This window comes from Equus przewalskii, chromosome 30, assembly GCF_037783145.1.
Source record: "Equus przewalskii isolate Varuska chromosome 30, EquPr2, whole genome shotgun sequence".
In the NCBI taxonomy this organism is placed as follows: Eukaryota; Metazoa; Chordata; class Mammalia; order Perissodactyla; family Equidae; genus Equus; species Equus przewalskii.
The window spans coordinates 1,845,394-1,862,924 of record NC_091860.1 but is presented as its reverse complement, the minus strand read 5'-3'; the positions used below and the strand labels follow the sequence as shown (position 1 = coordinate 1,862,924).

The window sequence follows — 17,531 nt, the reverse complement described above, 5'->3', positions numbered from 1 at the left end:
TCTTTTGAAAACGTGTTACTTTTCCCTTTTAGACAGTTTTCAGTGGAAGCTAAATTAGACAATGAATTCTTGATAGAGTGTAATTGCTGCTATTTTCTTTCAGATGCTATGAAAAGTATAAGGATGGCTATACTCTGATGGAAAGAATGAATGACACATTTGAAGGGACTAACTGGCAGAGTGAGACGGTTTCTCAGCCTTGGCACTAGTGCCATTCTGGGCTGTGCAGTTCCTGTCGTGGGGCCGTCCTGTGCACTGCAGGATGTTTAGCAGCATCTCTAACTTCTACCCACTAGACGCAGTCGCATCCCCTTCTCAGTGGCAACAGTAAAAACTGTCTCTAGACATAGGCAAACTGCCCTGGGGTTGAGAAACCCTGATTCAGACAAACTGGCAAAATGCGTCAACTCAACAAGTGTGTCTTTTTAGTATATATGTGTTGCCCGCACACATGCCCACACACACACACACATACATGACATATACATTTTTCTTCTGGTTTTGGGTCCTTTCAGGTTAAAAAAAAGACATAAAGCACAGCGACCTAAGCTGTGGGACACTGACCTCCCCCTTTGATGCAGACAACTTGATGGATTATATTTTCAGTCTGTTTTTCTTCCTAATACAGTCAGAGCCAGGCTCTGAAAAGCGCCACTCTATTTCAGAAGGGCTGTTTTCCTGGTTAATTAAGTTCGAGAGAAAGCATAAAAGGTAATAAACACTATTTATTGTCAACAGATCTTTATGAATCTCAAAAGCTTCACAATGCAAAGAATAATGAGAAAAATGTTTCCTCAGATATTTCAACACATCACAAAAGAGATTGTCAGTGAAACTCTAGCTTTCTTCAACCATCACTAGTGACCATCCTCCCCTGTCCCCGATTCATTCTCTGTCCTTTCTTGCTAAAAATAAAGGAAGCAGAGAACGAAAAATACCACAAGACTGAAGGGGTGAAAAAAGGAGCCTGTTCAGGTGCTCGTCTAACCTCTTGTTCAGGTGACAAATAGTCCTGGGTGCCTCCCAGGTGCCAGGTGCTGCGGCAGAGGGACGTGGGCAGGGTGCCGTTAGGAGGCGACAGAGCAGTAGGCTAGATAAAACAAATTCATGCACAAAAACAACAAAAGTAGGAAGAGATAAACGGCTTTAGATAAAATCCATGTGAGTTTACCATCTCCAGCCTGAGGGCCTGGCTCCGGCTAGGCCTTGGAATGATAAGTGGGGTTAAAGGCCTGTGGAGCTGGGGTACGGGTGCAGGAGGGGGCTTCGGGGGATCGGGCCACAGGAGGAAAGGGAGAGGCCGCAATGGCAGGCCCGAGCGCGAGTTGTGGTAGTCCCATCAGCTGGACAGCAGCGGGCTGGGACGCCAGCAGAGGGGAGTTTTCATTCTAAACCCATGAGAGGCCACTGACAGTTCTGAGTGGGGCAGCACGGGGTTGTGCGCTTGAGCAGGACCTCCCTGGCTGCTCTGGGGACCCGGGGCTACTGAAGGCTGGGTTATAGCTGCAGTGTTTGGAGTTCCGGGAAGGTCAAAAATGTGAGGCAGAGGAAATGAGTTAACACAGCTCACCAACCGTCCTTGTTTTCCTTTGAAAATGCCGTTGGGTTTTTCATGTTGGGAACCGGGCCTGGACTGAGGCCAGTTAACTGAGATAAAGGCAGGTGAAGGCGCCTGGCTCGTGGGAGGCATCCAGTGATCCCATGCACGCCGCCAACGCCAGCTGTCTAGGACTAGAAAGACTCCTTCCTGCGTCGGGAAGAGTCTAAGTGGCAGACACCATGTTCCCACCCCCTGTCCAGCCAGGGGAGGAGTCATGACGAGAGCCTGAGGACAAAGTTCTGAACAGCAGACTCCGTTTCCCGGATCTGGGGGAGCTTCAGCATGTACAGCAGGGTGTACGCACGGAGCATCCTCTCTGGGAGCCTCGGGCTCTAGTTCTGGGAATACTGAAGGAGCTATGTTAAAATACTGTATCAGGCATTTAATTTGTTTAATTTCCATGGGGACTAAGCTGCCTTTTGGAGGAACAACTTCCTTTTGCCACCCACATCCTGCCTTGGCTCCAGAGCCTGCCCACTGCATCTTTCTATTCCAACCTGGATTCTGCCAGGGGAGCCACGTACATACGGCCACCCCAGGGCCCTAGCTCAGAGTCCCTATGATCTGGGGGTTGATCAGTGAAAACTGACAACATGAATACACAAAGCTCTATCAAAGAAAAATATCAAATCCTGGCAAGATCAGGATTACGTTTGGCTATATATGACTTGGGAGTTCAAAATAACAGGTTTATACAACATAGTTTATTTCTCTCATGTAAAAGAAGAGTAGAGGAACATGATCTTAGTTCTTGGCTGCCATCTTAAGGTCATCTGGCATTCAAAAGTGCATGCTAGAATTGCAACCATCATGTCCACATTTCAAGAAGCAGACAAGTGGAAACCTCTTCAGAGAGCTTTCCTGGAAGATGCTGCTCACATCTTATTGGCCAGACTTAGTCATGTGATCAGCTGTCATCTGTGAGGCGGGCATACTGCTGGTCCTAACAAAATGGAGGTCCCTGTACTAAGAGAGATGGGAGAATGGACACTGGGTGGGGAAGCAGCAGCCTCTCCCAGTCTGACCTTGTGAGATGCTGGAATTTGCCGTGTCAAAAGTACATCCTAGGGGCCAGCCCTGTGGCCTAGAGGTTAAGTTCAGCGTGCTCCACTTCGGCAGCCTGGGTTTGGTTCCCGGGCGCAGACCTACACCACTTGTCTGTCAGTGGCCATGCTGTTGTGGCAGCTCACATAAAAAAATGAGGAAGACTGGCAGCAGACGTTAGCTCAGGGCTAATCTTCCTCAGAAGAAAAAAAACGCATAAAAAAAAGCTAGTGCTCAGAGATCACAAATGCATTTACCATTTCTCTTCTTGGTGAGCAAAGAGGGATAAAGATAGAGTCCTGGCATGAGAGAGAAAGTATTTCTTAAGGCTATTTAGCCCAGGGATGAGTGGTAAATTTTCAGTGGAGAGGTAGAGAAAACAGTTTGAAAACGGGCCTTCGCCCAGATCCCTAGATACTATGGCTGTCCCCTCTTCATCATTCTCTCCACGAACAAGCGTTTTACTTATGGAGAGGAAACGTGTGCCACCAGTGCTGCCTTCTCCACCTCCTTTCTTCATGGCGGCATTCTTCCCCACTGAGCTGGAACATGACCTCAGAATCCTTCTTGACACAATGTTCCTGGCAGTTACTCTGGTCCCAAAGACTTGGCACTGGTGTTTAAATCTACTAGCCTTCTTTAATTGCTTCTGGGAATTTTCATTCTGATAGAATCTCTGGGTATAATTCTTTACTTAAATGATATTTAAATAGATGATATTTATTCCTATTATCTCATCATCGTTTGACTGTTTACCTTCCTGAACTGTGAGTTTTTCCAGGGTGAGAATTCTATCTTATCCATATTTGTATCCTCAAGGTGCCTGGCTCAGTTCACTTTCAAGAAATGTTGTATCAGGGGCCGGCCAGGTGGCCGAGTGCTTAAGTTTGCATGCTCCGCTTCGGTGGCCCAGGGTTTCACCAGTTTGGATCCTGGGCGTGGACGTGGCACCGCTCATCAGGCCATGCTGAGGTGGTGTCCCACAGAGCACAACCAGAGGCACTCACAACTAAAAATATACAACTATGTACTGGGGGGCTTTGGGGAGAAGAAGGAAAAATCAAATCTTAAAAAAAAAAGAAGATTGGCAACAGATGTTATCTCAGGTGCCAATCTAAGAAAAACAAATGTTTTATCGATAAATGAATCACCTGCACCAGTCAAGCTCAACAGGCTGTCAAAGCAACGTCCCCATAGCTGGTTGCACCGTGGACACTTGTGCTGAGTACTACAGGGAGGCCTAACCTGGAGGGGAGTCACTGGAAAGCAAGAGGGAGACAGGAAGAGCACTGGTGATACAATAAAGGTCCTGGTTACTCCAGACTGCCCACGAGCGTCTGAGTAGCTGACAGGAAGCTGGCTACCAGGCGATGAGGAAAGGGCAGATGCACCCTGAGGAGGTTTTGTTTTCTGACACTCTAGCCATTCTCAGTCTTTGACCAAAGGCGTGGGCCCTGGGTTCGCCCGGCTCCGTGTTTTCAGTGACTCAGGGAGATGTACAGATGACTGGTTCACATTTCATGGATGTGAGTGTGGCTGAAGGAAGACTATTATGCGCCCCCTGATTCAGTGAAGGTGGCTTATTCTCACGGCTTTGTTTTATAAGTAGATCTTATAAATTATTTGAGTTGATACTGATATGCTTTTATGTTTTAAATATTGTGGTCCCACTGAAAATTTTGTTAAAAAAACAGCTACTATTGCTAAAAAACGTTTGAAGAGCCCCACCTGAGCTAGTTCAAGGACGTTCCATATTTACCTCTTTAGAATAACCAAAACCTCAAATAGTGATTGTGAAGAAAGATGAAGGAAAACAATTCCCAGGTGTTTCTTTCTGCTCAAGGAGCAGGCTGAGTTAGGAGGAAATGCAGGTGGGTGTCTTCTGGGAAGGCAGAACGTTTTGAGGACAGGGCCTTGGGTGGCGGCGCTCACCTTCCCTCTGCCCTCCAGCCCCAGCCCTGGGCCACAGCCACACTGAGGAAGCGTCCCTGCATTCAGATTTCCAAGGGATACACGGTCCGAGATGCTGCGGCTAAATGCTCACGGTATTTCCGCATAACGCCTCTCCTCAACCTTGTTGTCTGTCTACTCACTCTGGTCAGGAGGGCTGGGCCCCCCAGAAATAACAAGGCTCCCCTTCTTCTTCAAGTCTGGAACTAGCCCTAAGCAGCCACTCCCAACTTCCTTCAGAAAGAGAACAGAAAAAAGGAGAGAAGCAACACTTGTCTCTTTCCCACTCACAACATTCGTGGATTTCTTCTCTCATTATTCCAGTCGGCCTCCCTGCTCCCCTCTGTTCACTGACACCTGGAGGTCGGGATTGATGCACCTGCGAGGGCGCCTCATGGACTTTGCGAGCAGAACCACAGTTCAAATCCTGTTAGGCCATTTCTCAGTAGACTGACTTTAGACAGATTTAACTACAGAATTAAAGTGCCTTTATTTGTAAAATGAGAGATAGCAGCGTAGGCTTAGATGTAAAAAATACTAGCATCTAGCGGGTGTTCAATAAACGACACCGTCTATTATCACTCTGGCATCACATTGCTTCTGCAGTCTTTCCTAAAATGTCACTGTGTGTCAGGCAGGTGCAGCTCTACCTGGAGGACTCTGAAGTGTGCGTGTGTGTGAGTGTGTGTGTGGGGGGGGCGGTGTTGGCACCCAGGTAAATCACTAGCTGGGGAGCACTCAGCTTTCCTCCCCAGGCCTGTTGATCAAAAGTCACACTCTGGGAAAAAACCCAACAGGTGCATGCCTAAGGAGAACATGGCAGGAACTTCAAAGAGGGGGTGGTGTGGTGGGGGACAGAAAAGTCCCTGCAAACCAGTGGCGGTCCCATCCTTTGGCAAGAATGTGTGGCTACCCTTACCCCCAGTTATGTCTATCTTCACCTCCAGATGCTCCTCCCAGTTAACAATGCCCAATGACCCACCAGAGCAAGAAGCCTGCAGACAGCCGTGCTGTCTCTCCTTTTAAGCTCTTCAAATTATATCATCAATACAAATATTAGAAGTTTCATGATTAAATAAAAATGACAACGTGCCTGAGTGGGTATGTGCAGTGACTGGACGCTTACAGCGCACAAATTACAAAACAGCAATCAGAACAGACAGTCCTGAAGCTGCTCACGCGTCTTCAGCCATCTTGCCCACACACTGCAGCCCCGGAAATCTGAGTATACACATTCACTGCCCTGCAGTTATGTCCCAGTCGAACTTTCCTGGGAAGCAAGAGGGTCAGAGCTGCCTTAGCAAACAGCATCATTTTGTGTTTTTGCTATCTACCCGCCTCTGTGCGGCTGCAATCCTTTAGAACTTCCCTTTTACACTTCCTTTCTCATCTTGTCAGCATCAGCACTTTGCTGCCATATATTTTCCAAGGACATCTACCTCTTAACCCGACAAATGGCATTACTACAGTTCAGATCATGGAGCTTTTTAAAAGATGGACTAATAAATGTATAAACATTACTGCAAGACCGAGGGACAGCAAAGGTTAAAGGCGGATGTCAAGAATGAAAGGAAGTAATGTCTATAGAGTCTTTGGCCAGACACCTCCATATTGCCATGCTAGATAAACATTAGTTCCCTTCCTCGTTTTCTTCCGCGCCTCTGTCGCTAAACTAGTAGTGAGACCTTAGGCAAGTCAAGGCACCTTCTCTTTCGGGACCTCAGTTTCCCTATACATAAAATTAAGAGGACTGTACCAGGTTTTTTCCTGTTCAAAAACACTTTTTAACCCCCAAGTCTCCCCCCAGGACTCCTTCGTTGACCATTTGGAAAAGGGTGGCCAGGTTATTTCTGCCAGCTTATCCTCTTCCCAAGATAGGCAAGAGGTGACAGTCTTTCTAGCCGAGGATGCCTGGCGCTGGGGCGTCGGGGCGGAAGGGCTCCCACGCCCCGGGCACTGCCACATCCTTTACCTTAGTTACGCGGCCTCAGTTCAGACTGGCCTCAGCCCGACAACAGCCGACAGCATTTTAAAAGTGGACACGGAGAGCTGACGTTAAGCCACCCGTCTCTAACTCACAGTAACCTCCAAGGAACTCAAACACTGCAGCTAACTGGACACTCCAGCAGCCCAGGCCCTCCCTGAGTTCTTTCAGTGGTTAAAACAAGGGCACCATCCGGTCCTCGGCAAAGCTCAAAACAGAAGCAGAACTCCCAAATCAAGGCCCAGCCTCCTCTGAGGCTTAAAAGCCAAAAGCAAAAAAAAAAGAAGCGCCATTCCGGAGCGGCGGCCGCGGGCGCCCCGCGCGTCCCTGCCCTCGGCCCGGCCTCCCCGGCTCCGGAGCGCTCGCCCCCGCGCGGCCACAGGCCTCTCTCGCGGCGTCCGGCCGGGAGCGGAGGGCCTCGGGCGCCCGGCTCCGTACGCGCGCGGCGGCCGCCACAGCCCCGACCCCCGGCCCAGGCCTGACCCCGACCTCAGCCCCGGCCCAGGCCCCGGCCCCGGCCCAGCACCAGCACCAGCACCAACCCCGCTCCCGCTCCGCGCCGCCCGCGCGCCGGCCTCGCATCTGCTTCCAGGGCAGCGGAAGGGGCGGGGCGGCCGCGCGAGGAGGGCGGAGGGCGCCGAGCATCCTCGCCGGCCGCGCCGCGCCGGGCCCAGGACGCGCCCGCGCCCACGCCCACGCCCACGCCGCGCCCGCCGCCCCCGGAGCCGCTCGCAGAGGCCGTCGCCGCCGCCGGGCCCGGGCGCCGGCCGGGAAGCGCGGGGGAGGCGGCCTGCACGGCGCCGCCCGCCATGGCCGCGGCAGGCTGAGCTGCGCTCGGCGGCCCAGTCGCGCGGACCGGGCGCTCCTCGCCGCCTCCAGGCCCTCGGGTAGGGCGGGCCCGCGCGGAGGCCGGGGCGCCGGGGCCGCCGCCGCTCGTCGCCGCCCTCGCCGCCGCCCATGGCGAGGCCCCGCCGCCGCCGCCGCTGCTGACCCGGGGCCCGCCGCGGCTTCCGCCCCTCCCGCGGCGGCGGGCGGGCCTCCCCTCCGCGCCCCCGCCGCCGCGCCCCGCGCCCGCCCCGCGCCCGGGGCCGGGGGCCGCCGAAGATGGGGAACACTACCTCGTGCTGCGTGTCGTCCAGCCCCAAGCTCCGCAGGAATGCCCACTCCCGGCTGGAGTCCTACCGGCCCGACACGGACCTGAGCCGCGAGGACACGGGCTGCAACCTGCAGCACATCAGCGACCGGGAGAACATCGACGGTGAGCGCGGCGGCGCGGGCCGGGGCCGGGGTGTTCCGGCCGCGCTCCTTCGCCTTCTCCGCCTGCACCATCCTGGTCTCCGGGGCGCTGGGGCCCCGGCCTCCCGCCGCCCTCCGGCCTGGACCCCCGAGGGAGCGGTGGGGGCTTAGCCGGCCGGCGGCCCGGCGGTGCCGCGGGCGGTGGGTGAGGGCGGAGGGGACGGGGCTGGCCGCGGGCCAGGCGCGAGTGGCCGGTGCCGGGGCGGGGGCGGCCCAAGGGCCCGGGTTCCAGGCTCCGTCTATCTGATCGGAGCCGCGGCCAAGTTATGCGCGAGAAGGGTGAGCTCGTCTGTCCTTTAAAAGGCAAAGGGAATGGCTCATCCTTGGCATAACTGAGGAGTGAATTCCCATTTTGGAATCACACTGTCTACCGAGAGTTGGAGAACAGGGTTGGCCTGTGTCAGCTCCCCGGAAACTTACGAATCGACCCCACTTGGCTGTCCCGGACCCCCATCTCCTAAAAAAAAATTCCTTCGTTCCACAAAAAGAATTTTTGGGAGGTTGAGGGATTGCAGTCAAATAGCTTCACCTGAATGCTTTTAAAAAATTTCTTCGGCCTGTTATCAGAATGGTTTGGAGGCAGCCTCGGGTGAAGTCACCCTGTGTTTGCTCACAGCCGAATTACAGCCCCTGAATATCTAACTGATCTGAGCGGCTTTCGTTCGGACTGGTGTTTGTAAAGTAACTCACGCGACTGATCGCTGCGCCTGGTAATGTTTACTAACTTTACTGGTCTTACTGTACCTTTATTAGTACCATTATATCAATAAGCTACCTGTCTTAATATTTACAGATGGACAGTTGATGCATCATGCTTGAAACACAGTTTACATAATTTCAACTTGAAAAAATTTGAAATTGGAAATATATTTTTACGACAATTTGACTTTTCTTTTTTTAACCGCAGAATCTCACAGTTGGTGTATTTGAACGAATCTGAAAATTTGTTGTATGAATGAATTGACACAACTGTCATAATTAATTCTTGTTAACTTTAGAATGGAGCATTCCCTCTAGTGTGGAAAGCCAAATTTAAACTCTGCTAAAGGAAAGAACTTTTTCATTGTTTGGCCTCCTTTGATTTCTTCTAAATAGTAGTTATATCTTTTTAGGACAGCAAGTTTACTAAATGAGTACCATGTATGAAGGGGCAGTGTGACGTCTGGATCATAGTCGTGCTTAGGAAGTTATGGGTGGTATGACTTTTGTAGTGTTGTTATTTTAGACTTCCATTATCTTAACCTACTCTTCACATGTCTTTGAACTACAGCAATACTTTATTTTTAAATTCATGTATTTAAAGGTGTCTAGAAGGATTTTAAGGCCGGGTCTGTTTTGATCACTGCTGTAGTTGCAAGCACCTGAAAGAAGTGTCTAGCGTATAATAAAGACTTTAGTATTATATCTTAAAAGCATGCATGAGTAAATGAGTTTATTATAGAAAGCCATTACCCAATTTTGTACAATGTTGATAGGCAGAAACATTTGGAAATAATTTCTTCTTTATGTTTTGCATGAATCTTGGGCGGAGGCTTTATGTTTTAAATCATGTATTAAAAAATGCAAACAAGGGAAAGAGTCACATTTCTTAGAGCCAGGCTGCATACTATTATTGACTATCGCAAGGAAACGGGGTGGGGGGGAGGCGAGTAAGTGTAACCAGCTGTGTGGCACTAAGGATGGGAAGGATTTTGCCAGAGAAAAATAGAATAATATTGTATGTTCTTTCACTTGAAAGAAATCTTAAGTTTTGGTCCTCAGTCATTTTGGAGAAAACATTTGAAAGTCCGCCAACTCTTGTTTTGGAGATTCAGGATGGTTTAAGAGACTGCAGCGCAGGGTAAGAGGATTTCTGATCTAAGCTATAGTGTCCTGTCACCTCAGAACCCAGTTCAGATGATGAAGGTCGTTTAAATCCAGAGGTACGAATTCATTCTTTAAACAATGTTCTCTGTTTCTCTTTCAAATTCATTAAGTAAGGCTTCTAGGATTTGCCTGTCCGGCGGTTCTCATCGTGGGTTTCAGTTAGACCGGAAATCTAGGGCTGCGCCTTCCCATCGGTGTGTTTAAAGCTCTCTGGGTAATTCTGAGATGCAGCTAGGGTTGAGAATCACAGCTGGGTAAGTCTTGGAAGTGTTACCTGTTGGTAAGGGGCATTTTTGGTGGAAATTCATTCAGTATCAGAGGCTGAGAGAAGTGAACAGATTTAAGTTAATAGTGTGTGGATGTATATCTATATTTTAATTTCTGAGTTATACTGATTGTTAGATGCTTAGTAAACATTTTGAAACCGCATCTCAGGAATTCTTGATTCTAGTCTGTAACATTAGCTGAAGTGCTCAAGTACCATCTTTCTTATATCGTGAAAAACATCCCAGACAACTGGAGTTGAGGGTCAGAGAAGCTCACAGGGCTTCCGTGATAGGTCACTTTCTTAGAACCGCAGGGATATGCGGGATGTAGCCGCATATTGCTCGCCCAAACCCTCAGTGGGTAATATTTGCCCTGCAGAATTTCAGTGACTGAGGATGGCTAGGCCTCCATGACACCTACCGGCGACTTGCCCTGTCTTTGTATTCGTGGTACCTTAGTGTTAGGTTATTCATGTTTTTAAAATTAATATTAGACGCATCAGCTCCCCAGGTATTGTTTCTCATACAGTCCTTCCAAGATTGAGGTATAGCAACAACATTTGACAATGACAGTAACACTTGCAGGCCTTGTATATTGTTTACTCCGTGCCAGCTGCTGCTCTGAGTGCCTGACATCTGTTCACTCATTTAGTACTCACAATAACCCTGCGAGGAATAGTATCCTTACTTTAAGACAAAGAAATGAGGCAGAGAGAGAAGTGACTTGCTCAAAGTCGTACAGCCAGTAAATGATAAATGGAGACTCTCTGTTGTTGCTTGACTAGCCATCAGACCTTAACTAGTCTTGGGGTGCTTCTGGGGTAGGTTGTCTGTCACTGTGGTCGTATACGTAGTTTCTCTGAGAAGAAACTTCGCTATCTGCAGCAGACTGGCTGCCCTGATTAGATTATTTCTGGGGGAGGAGAAAATGAGAATGGACTAAAGAGAATTGAGAGTTTGATGAGACCAAATAAATCAAGATATCTATAACATCTGTACCATAGTGTTAGTTTGGGGTTTTGCCTCAAAACGATTGATAGCAACTTCATCCTTTGTAGATGAGCTGTCATTCCTAACAATGCAATTCCTCCCTCATCCCGTGTCCAGTCTGCTAGACAAGCATGACTCTCTACCTTCAGAATACATCCGGAAGCTGACCACTTCTTAAAGCCTGGCCTGCTCCTCTTCTGACCTAAGCAGCCGTAGCCTCGGCCAGCCTAACCCTCTGCCTGCGTCTGTCTTGCCCACTGCAGTGTGTTTTCAACCAGCAGCTGCGGTGAGATCCTTTCTAAAATTTTAACCCATCACCCTGCTCAAAAACTGCAGTGACTCCTTATTTCACAGTGAGTGAACGAGCCTTATCATAGACTTGCACAGTGGAGTCCTTACAGTGGACTCCAAGGGCCTTTGTGGTCTGCCTGCTCACCTGCTCACCTGCTCGCTAGCTCATTCCAGCCACACTTGGCCTCCTTCCGGGCTGTTCCTTGAACACACCAGATATGCTCTCACCCCAGGATCTTTGTTCTGTCCCTCTGCCTGGAATGCTCTTCTCCGTGTATCCTCTTGGCTAACTCCCTCACCGCCTTTGGTCTTGGTTCAGGCCTCACCATTTCAGTGAGCCCTTCCCAGTCACCCTATTTAACATCTCTCCTGCCACCCCCTCAGCAATTCCAGTACACGTTTTCTGCCCTGCTGTTTCTTACTCTGTATCACCTGTAATATACACTATATAGGTATATACATATGGAATAGTAACTGTTTCTACTTTCTAGCATGTAAGTTCCAATAAACATTTTTCGTTTTGTTCGTTGATGGACCCAGGTGCCTAGAATGGTGCCTGATACCTTGAAGACACTGTAAGTGTCTGTTGAGTGAGTGAGCAGAGGCAGCCAGTCTAGGATGTCGGAGTCAGCCTTGTCAGGAGGAGGCAGAGAATGAACAGGATTTGTGATTAATGGAAGTCGAGTGGATGTGAAACTTTTTGGTTTTGTTTGCATTTTAACCTGAGAGGTAGCAGACAGGTTGAAGTCCTGAAAATGAAACTTAAGAAAGCTTTAAAGCATAGCAGAAGAAAGAAGAACACACCGAAACTGAAAGGAAACCACGGCCAGAGGAGGTCTGCCCACGCGGTGTATTTAGTCCGTTTCCCTTGTCTCTGCATGAATGGCCCTAGTCGTGGCCTTGTGTGTTTAAGGATCAAGATGAGGCCGGAATGCTTAGTAATCCAGATAATCCTGGAGGAACGTAGCCAGTTATGGACATAGCCACTCGCGTTGATTTTCCTGAAATAAGCGTGTTCCAGGGCGGACAGCAGACGGCGTGTGGACGTGTGGGTGTGCCACCGAGCGGGCTGCGGGCTCCTGGCGCCTGGGGCTCAGCCACTGCACCGGGCTTCTTTGGGTGCCCACAGCCTCTGGAGCCTCATCTCTTTGGCGCTCTTTTTCTTGAGTCTCGCCCCATTTTGGCGTTTTCAGCCTGCTGGGCGAAACCATACCTGTGGACTTGGATTCCAGACTGAGATGTTTTAGCCGCACTGCCAGTGGTTCCGTGGAGGCGCCGGGAGCAGCCTGGGTGGCTGTGTGGTGGCGGTGCCGGTGGCGCGGGGCAGAGCTATGCACGGCGCCTGCGGGCCAGTGGGACTGCGCTCTGTGCCAGGGCTTGTCTTCCTCTGGCTGAGGATCGGTCGGCTCCCGCGCCCGGTCTGCGGAGAGGAGGCTGCATTTGGGACAGACCAGCCTCACCCAGGTCATGCAGATCATGGACAGGGTGGCAAAATTTGCTGAGCGGTAGCTTTGGCCGGGCACTGTGCGCAGGACTTGACCTGTATCGTCTTGTTTAATCTTCTCATAGTTCTCCCCATTTTACAGGAGGGCAGATGGAGCCTTCCGGTTAAGAAGTTTGTTCAGGTTTCCACAGCTGGGTGGTGGCAGGGTGGGGGTGCAGTCCGTGGCCTGTCTGGGGCTCCAGCCCTCAGCTGCCCTGTGACAGCTGCTGGGGCCCTGCATCTGGGATGCCACCTTTCTGCTACTGCCGGGGCACTTCTGGCGAGCAATGCTTTGTGATTGGAATTTTTACTTTTCTGCCTGCTTTTTGAGAGGAGTGAAGATTGAATAATTTTGTGGAGTGGTAGATTTTCTCACCCTTTCCTGCAAAGCTGGTTGTCTCTGTCATCTTAAGGAGATGATTGCTTTCACATTTCTGGCTCATGCAGCTAACACAGAGTTTAAATCCACTCCTATCCAGGAAAGGGCAGAACCAAAAGGAAAAAAATACCAAGTGGCAAGACGTGTGAGGGGCTTTGAAAATCTCTTTTCATCTCACAGGTGAGGAATTCAGCCCCAAGCGTGCCCTTTTGGACTTACTTAAGAAAGAAGCAGTGTTTGGTATTTTCACAAGGGAGCTATCGACGCTGTCGTACTTGTCATACTTCCAAGTATGAGTGCTTTCATGATTCAGCATTTAGGCAACTAGGGTAAGTCCGTGGTACCAGCAGTTGATGTCGGCCTTCTCAGGCTTTCATTATCGTTTTTAGCTTGCAGCTGGAAGGAGGGAGAGAGTTCCCCCTCCCTGTGGCATTTTGCATCATCTCGAGGTGTTGAGTCATTTGTTGCTGGGAGTCTGGGTCAGGAAACCGCTTCCTCCTGCCCTGAGACTTGACATTATGCTAGCCTACTTTCCTGAAGGGTGAGGGAGAGGCACACGGAGGGTAGATTCAGGGAGGGCTCCTTTGGGCTGCACAGCTGTGCCTCAACGCTGTGGAGTGTAGGGGAGGGCAGAGAGCAGGGCCCAGGGGTCAGGAGGCGTGCGTGCTGGGTGTGCCCTGCCGGCCCTGTGGGACCTCCATGCCGCGGAGCCCCCTGTCCTCTCTGCTTAGAACAAATGTCCTGAAGACTGTTGCCTTATCCTAAAGCAAGCTTCAAAATGAGGCTAAAGTGCTTAATAAACCAAAAAGTGCTAGGTGAACGTATGTCGTTATGAACGTAGCACTCATGTTGATTTTCTTGTATTAATTATGAAGTATGTTTCAAGATCTACAACAAACTGTGTTTGAACTTTCCACAGCCAGGAAGCTGGAAGCCCACCGGGCTCCTCCTGACATCAGCAGTCCGTCAGTGCGGTATTCAGGGTGCCTGAAGGACAGCTGGAGTTGTGGAGTGCGTGGGGTGAGGTTATACAGAGCTGTGTGACCCTTGAATGGGAAGCTTGCTGACAGTAGAATTTGGAATAGAAATACTCCTCTTTCTAGCATTTGTTGCTCTTCTGGGTTGTATCTTTCCATGGTCACATCGTGATGCCATGCAGGGAGCAGTGGGGTGAGGGTTTGCAGAAGGCTTTCCCTGACTCCTGGGAATAGCAGAGCCCATCCAGGCAGTGTGCTCACTGGCATGGGAGCCACTTTCCTAGCACTGTCCGCATGTACCCTTAGATGGAGGCTGAATCCAGGGTTTTTTTCTTTCTTCAAAGAAGGTGGTTTTGAGGCATGTATAAATGTGCTTTATTATAGTAAAATACCGCTTTAAATAAAGGAGAATCCATGGGCTGAAAATGAGCTCAGCCAGCCCTAAGCAAGCACTGGGGGCTGTTTGTGCCTGTTTTTTTCCAGAAAGAGTCGAAGGGGCTGGACACACAGCTGCAGAGAGCTCAGAAGACAGCTGACCGCTCTCTTTCCCCTTCTCCGTCACCTGTGCTGTTTGAAGCGGTTTCCTAGGGCTTTCTTCCTTTACGTCTTCTAGGGGCTTCTTTTTCTTTTTTTTCTGTCTGGTAGCTTGGAGAAAAGGGATGTGCTAAAGCTAAAACTGAGTGCTTTCTGTTTGATGGCACACAGATTGGCAGATTCCTCAGATCAGCAGGATTTTGCCTGGAAGGTCTCTTGGTGACTCTGATAACGAGGTCATCTCAGGGGTTGGTCAGCTCCAAATTGCTACACGCGGGGCATCTCTGTTGCCTTGCCAGGAAGGTCGCTTTTCAGTACCGCAGTGGAAACCTTGAAATCCCTTCTTCATCTTTGCTCAGAATATTGACATTTTATACATTAGTTTTGAGTTTGTAAAGAAACTTTTGTTTTTGATTTGTTTTTTAGTATGGCTCAAAGGCGGATCTAAGAAGGGAGTTCTAAAATCTTCGGGCAATGGTAAGATCTCTGGGCCAAGTGTCTTGTCTCCCATGGTTATGCTACTTTCACAAGAAATTACTTCAAGCTAGTTTCATTATCTGTAGACACATCACCTAGGACATGTATTGCTGATTCCTGGATCGTTGCTTTGTGCTCTTTATCTGCCACTCAGGACTCACAGAGGGCTTCATCGGGTGAGGTGTGAGTGCCGTGCTCTGTGGAGACGTGTCGGCGTCTGTAGACTTGCCAGCCGGCCCCTGGCACCAACAGAAGTACAGCTGGAGAACACTGAAGATAATTGTTAGCGACTGCAGTTACATCCTTGCCAGCTTTTTTTGTGAGCCTTGCAGAAATCCTAGTTGGATGGTGAAATGCAAGTCATTTCTATTTTGGACACCTCTGATTATAGACCTCCTGACTCTGAGGAGGGTGACGAGGAAAGACTGGGCAAGGGAGTTCACGTGTAATGTAGCTGTGTGTTGCAGAACTGTGAATGTAGTGTTTAAAACATTGTATATGCAAGTTCTTTGCTGTGGATGGATGCGTTGGTTCTTGGTGGGCAAAAGGAAAAGAAATTATTAAATATATTTTGATTATATTTGGTAAACTCCTTGTCTCACTGAAAATTTAGCATCGGTCAGGGTAATTAGTGCATTGATGGATGGGTTGAGAGGTTCGTGACGTGGTTTGAGCACTCAGTGCCATGTTGTATTTTTGTGGACCTTTTGAAATCTCATCAGCTGCAGCTTGACGACCTCCTGAGGTAGGAGTGAATGGAATGGATGTTTGATTCAGGGCTCTGATGTTCAAGGACATCCTGTAGAAAACTCTAGTTGAAAACAACCTCTCCGTGTGTTGCGTCTGTGTTGCATTGTTACACTCTTAAGGAAAAAATATTTTGAGATGAACCCATTTAAATTATTTGATTTCAAGAGTCAGTCTCTTTACCTGAGCACATAACTGCTGGAATAAGGAAATGGCAGTGTGGGTTTCTTGAGTTGAGGTTTAGAAATTTCAAATCTGGGGCCGGCCCCGTGGCTGGGTGGTTAAGTTCACGCGCTCCGCTTTGGTGGCCCAGGGTTTCGTTGGTTCGGATCCTGGGCTCAGACATAGCACCACTCATCAGGCCACTCTGAGGCGGCGTCCCACATAGCACAGTCAGAAGGACCTACAACTGGAGTGTACAACTATGTTCTGGGGGGGCTTTGGCCAAAACAAACAAACAAAAGATATTTAAAAACAAAAAAGAGAGATTTCAAATCTTGATTTGTAGCTTGTCCAGGTGAAGAAAACTCCAAAAAATGTGGTGAGGTATTCCTGACAGTTGAACATTGCCTCTAAGAATATTTGAACCAAAAGTGTCAGTGCCTCAGATGTAAAAGTATTTATATAGATACAAATGGAGTGATTCTTAAGTTGAAGATGTTTTCCAAAAGCTTGAGGTTTGAAAGTGTGTAGTCAACTCCTGCTATGCCCATGTAACACGTATCATTTGTTAGGGAACGTTATCATCATAAAAGTACGGCTGTTGGTTAGAGAGGTGGCCATCCACACGCTTCTTACAGAGCACAGAGGGGAGCTGGGCCGCCCGCACCTTTACCACAGGATTAAAAAGGCTCCTGGTAGAAAGATGGGAAGACCAAGTGACCAGTGCTGCGACTGTTTCTGGGGTTGTCCATCGGTGTGTGCAGAGCCATTTAGTAGCATGATTTAGAGTTATCCGAATGAGCCTCTCCTTGTTCATATGGCAGATTTGGAAGTGACATGGAAGATGAACTTGTCAGATCAGGTCAGGCCATGCAGAAGCAACCAGACCTCGGTTATTTTCTCCCTCATCTTTTTGTATTCTGAGGTCCTCCAGGTGACCTTAAATATTGATTTAGAGTGACTCTGAAGTTTAGCCAAGATCTAGTATATTCCTGTTTCCATGAAATAAGAGGTCTCTCAGGGAAGGTCTAGCCTTTCCAAGTTAAAGTATATTCCTTAGTGCCATCAGCTGCTTTTCAAATGCCCACAATCTAGAAATCATGAAATCAATTTGGTAATACTGTAATATGGTAATTAAATCATATTCTCTTATTAAAGACTGATGCTCCTCTTGAATGTTGTCTGCTGAACAATTCACGGAGCCATCTCTTCTCGTCCACTTTGGCGGTTCTGTGTAGCCAGCCCGTGGTGGGAGTGATTACTGAGATTTCTGTTGTTTTATTTGCTTCTGAGTGTGTAAGTAATTTATCTCATTTTCAGATGTTGTTATAAGATCCTTGGGATGTGATGTTTGGGCCTTCATTTCACTTGTTTTATTCTCTTGAACCCTGTCTAGAATACATGTCTCTCATTTTCTTTCTTTTTTGCTGGGAAAGTTTCACCCTCAGCTAACATCTGTTGCCGATCTTCCTCTCTTTCTTTTCC

General features: G+C 49.0%; 1 protein-coding gene across 10 annotated transcripts in view; it reads left to right on the top strand.

Annotated features, from left to right (window-relative positions):
* Positions 1-17,531, top strand: part of CCNY (cyclin Y) — a 318,347-nt gene that overhangs the window by 105,762 nt on the left and 195,054 nt on the right. For 2 of the 10 annotated variants that reach the window (XM_070601629.1, XM_070601617.1), the window contains exon 1: positions 17,205-17,342. The exons of 2 other annotated variants lie outside the window; for them this stretch is intronic. Coding sequence is in view for 2 of the 8 variants with exons in the window: in XM_070601613.1 (XP_070457714.1) it covers positions 7,683-7,836 (154 nt within the window). In the remaining 6 variants the exon portion in view is untranslated. Of the gene's footprint in view, positions 1-7,585; positions 7,837-8,084; positions 8,585-12,143; positions 13,479-17,204; positions 17,343-17,531 lie in introns of those variants that run through there. 6 more of the 10 variants (XM_070601613.1, XM_070601632.1, XM_070601621.1 and 3 more) reach the window with 6 other exon arrangements.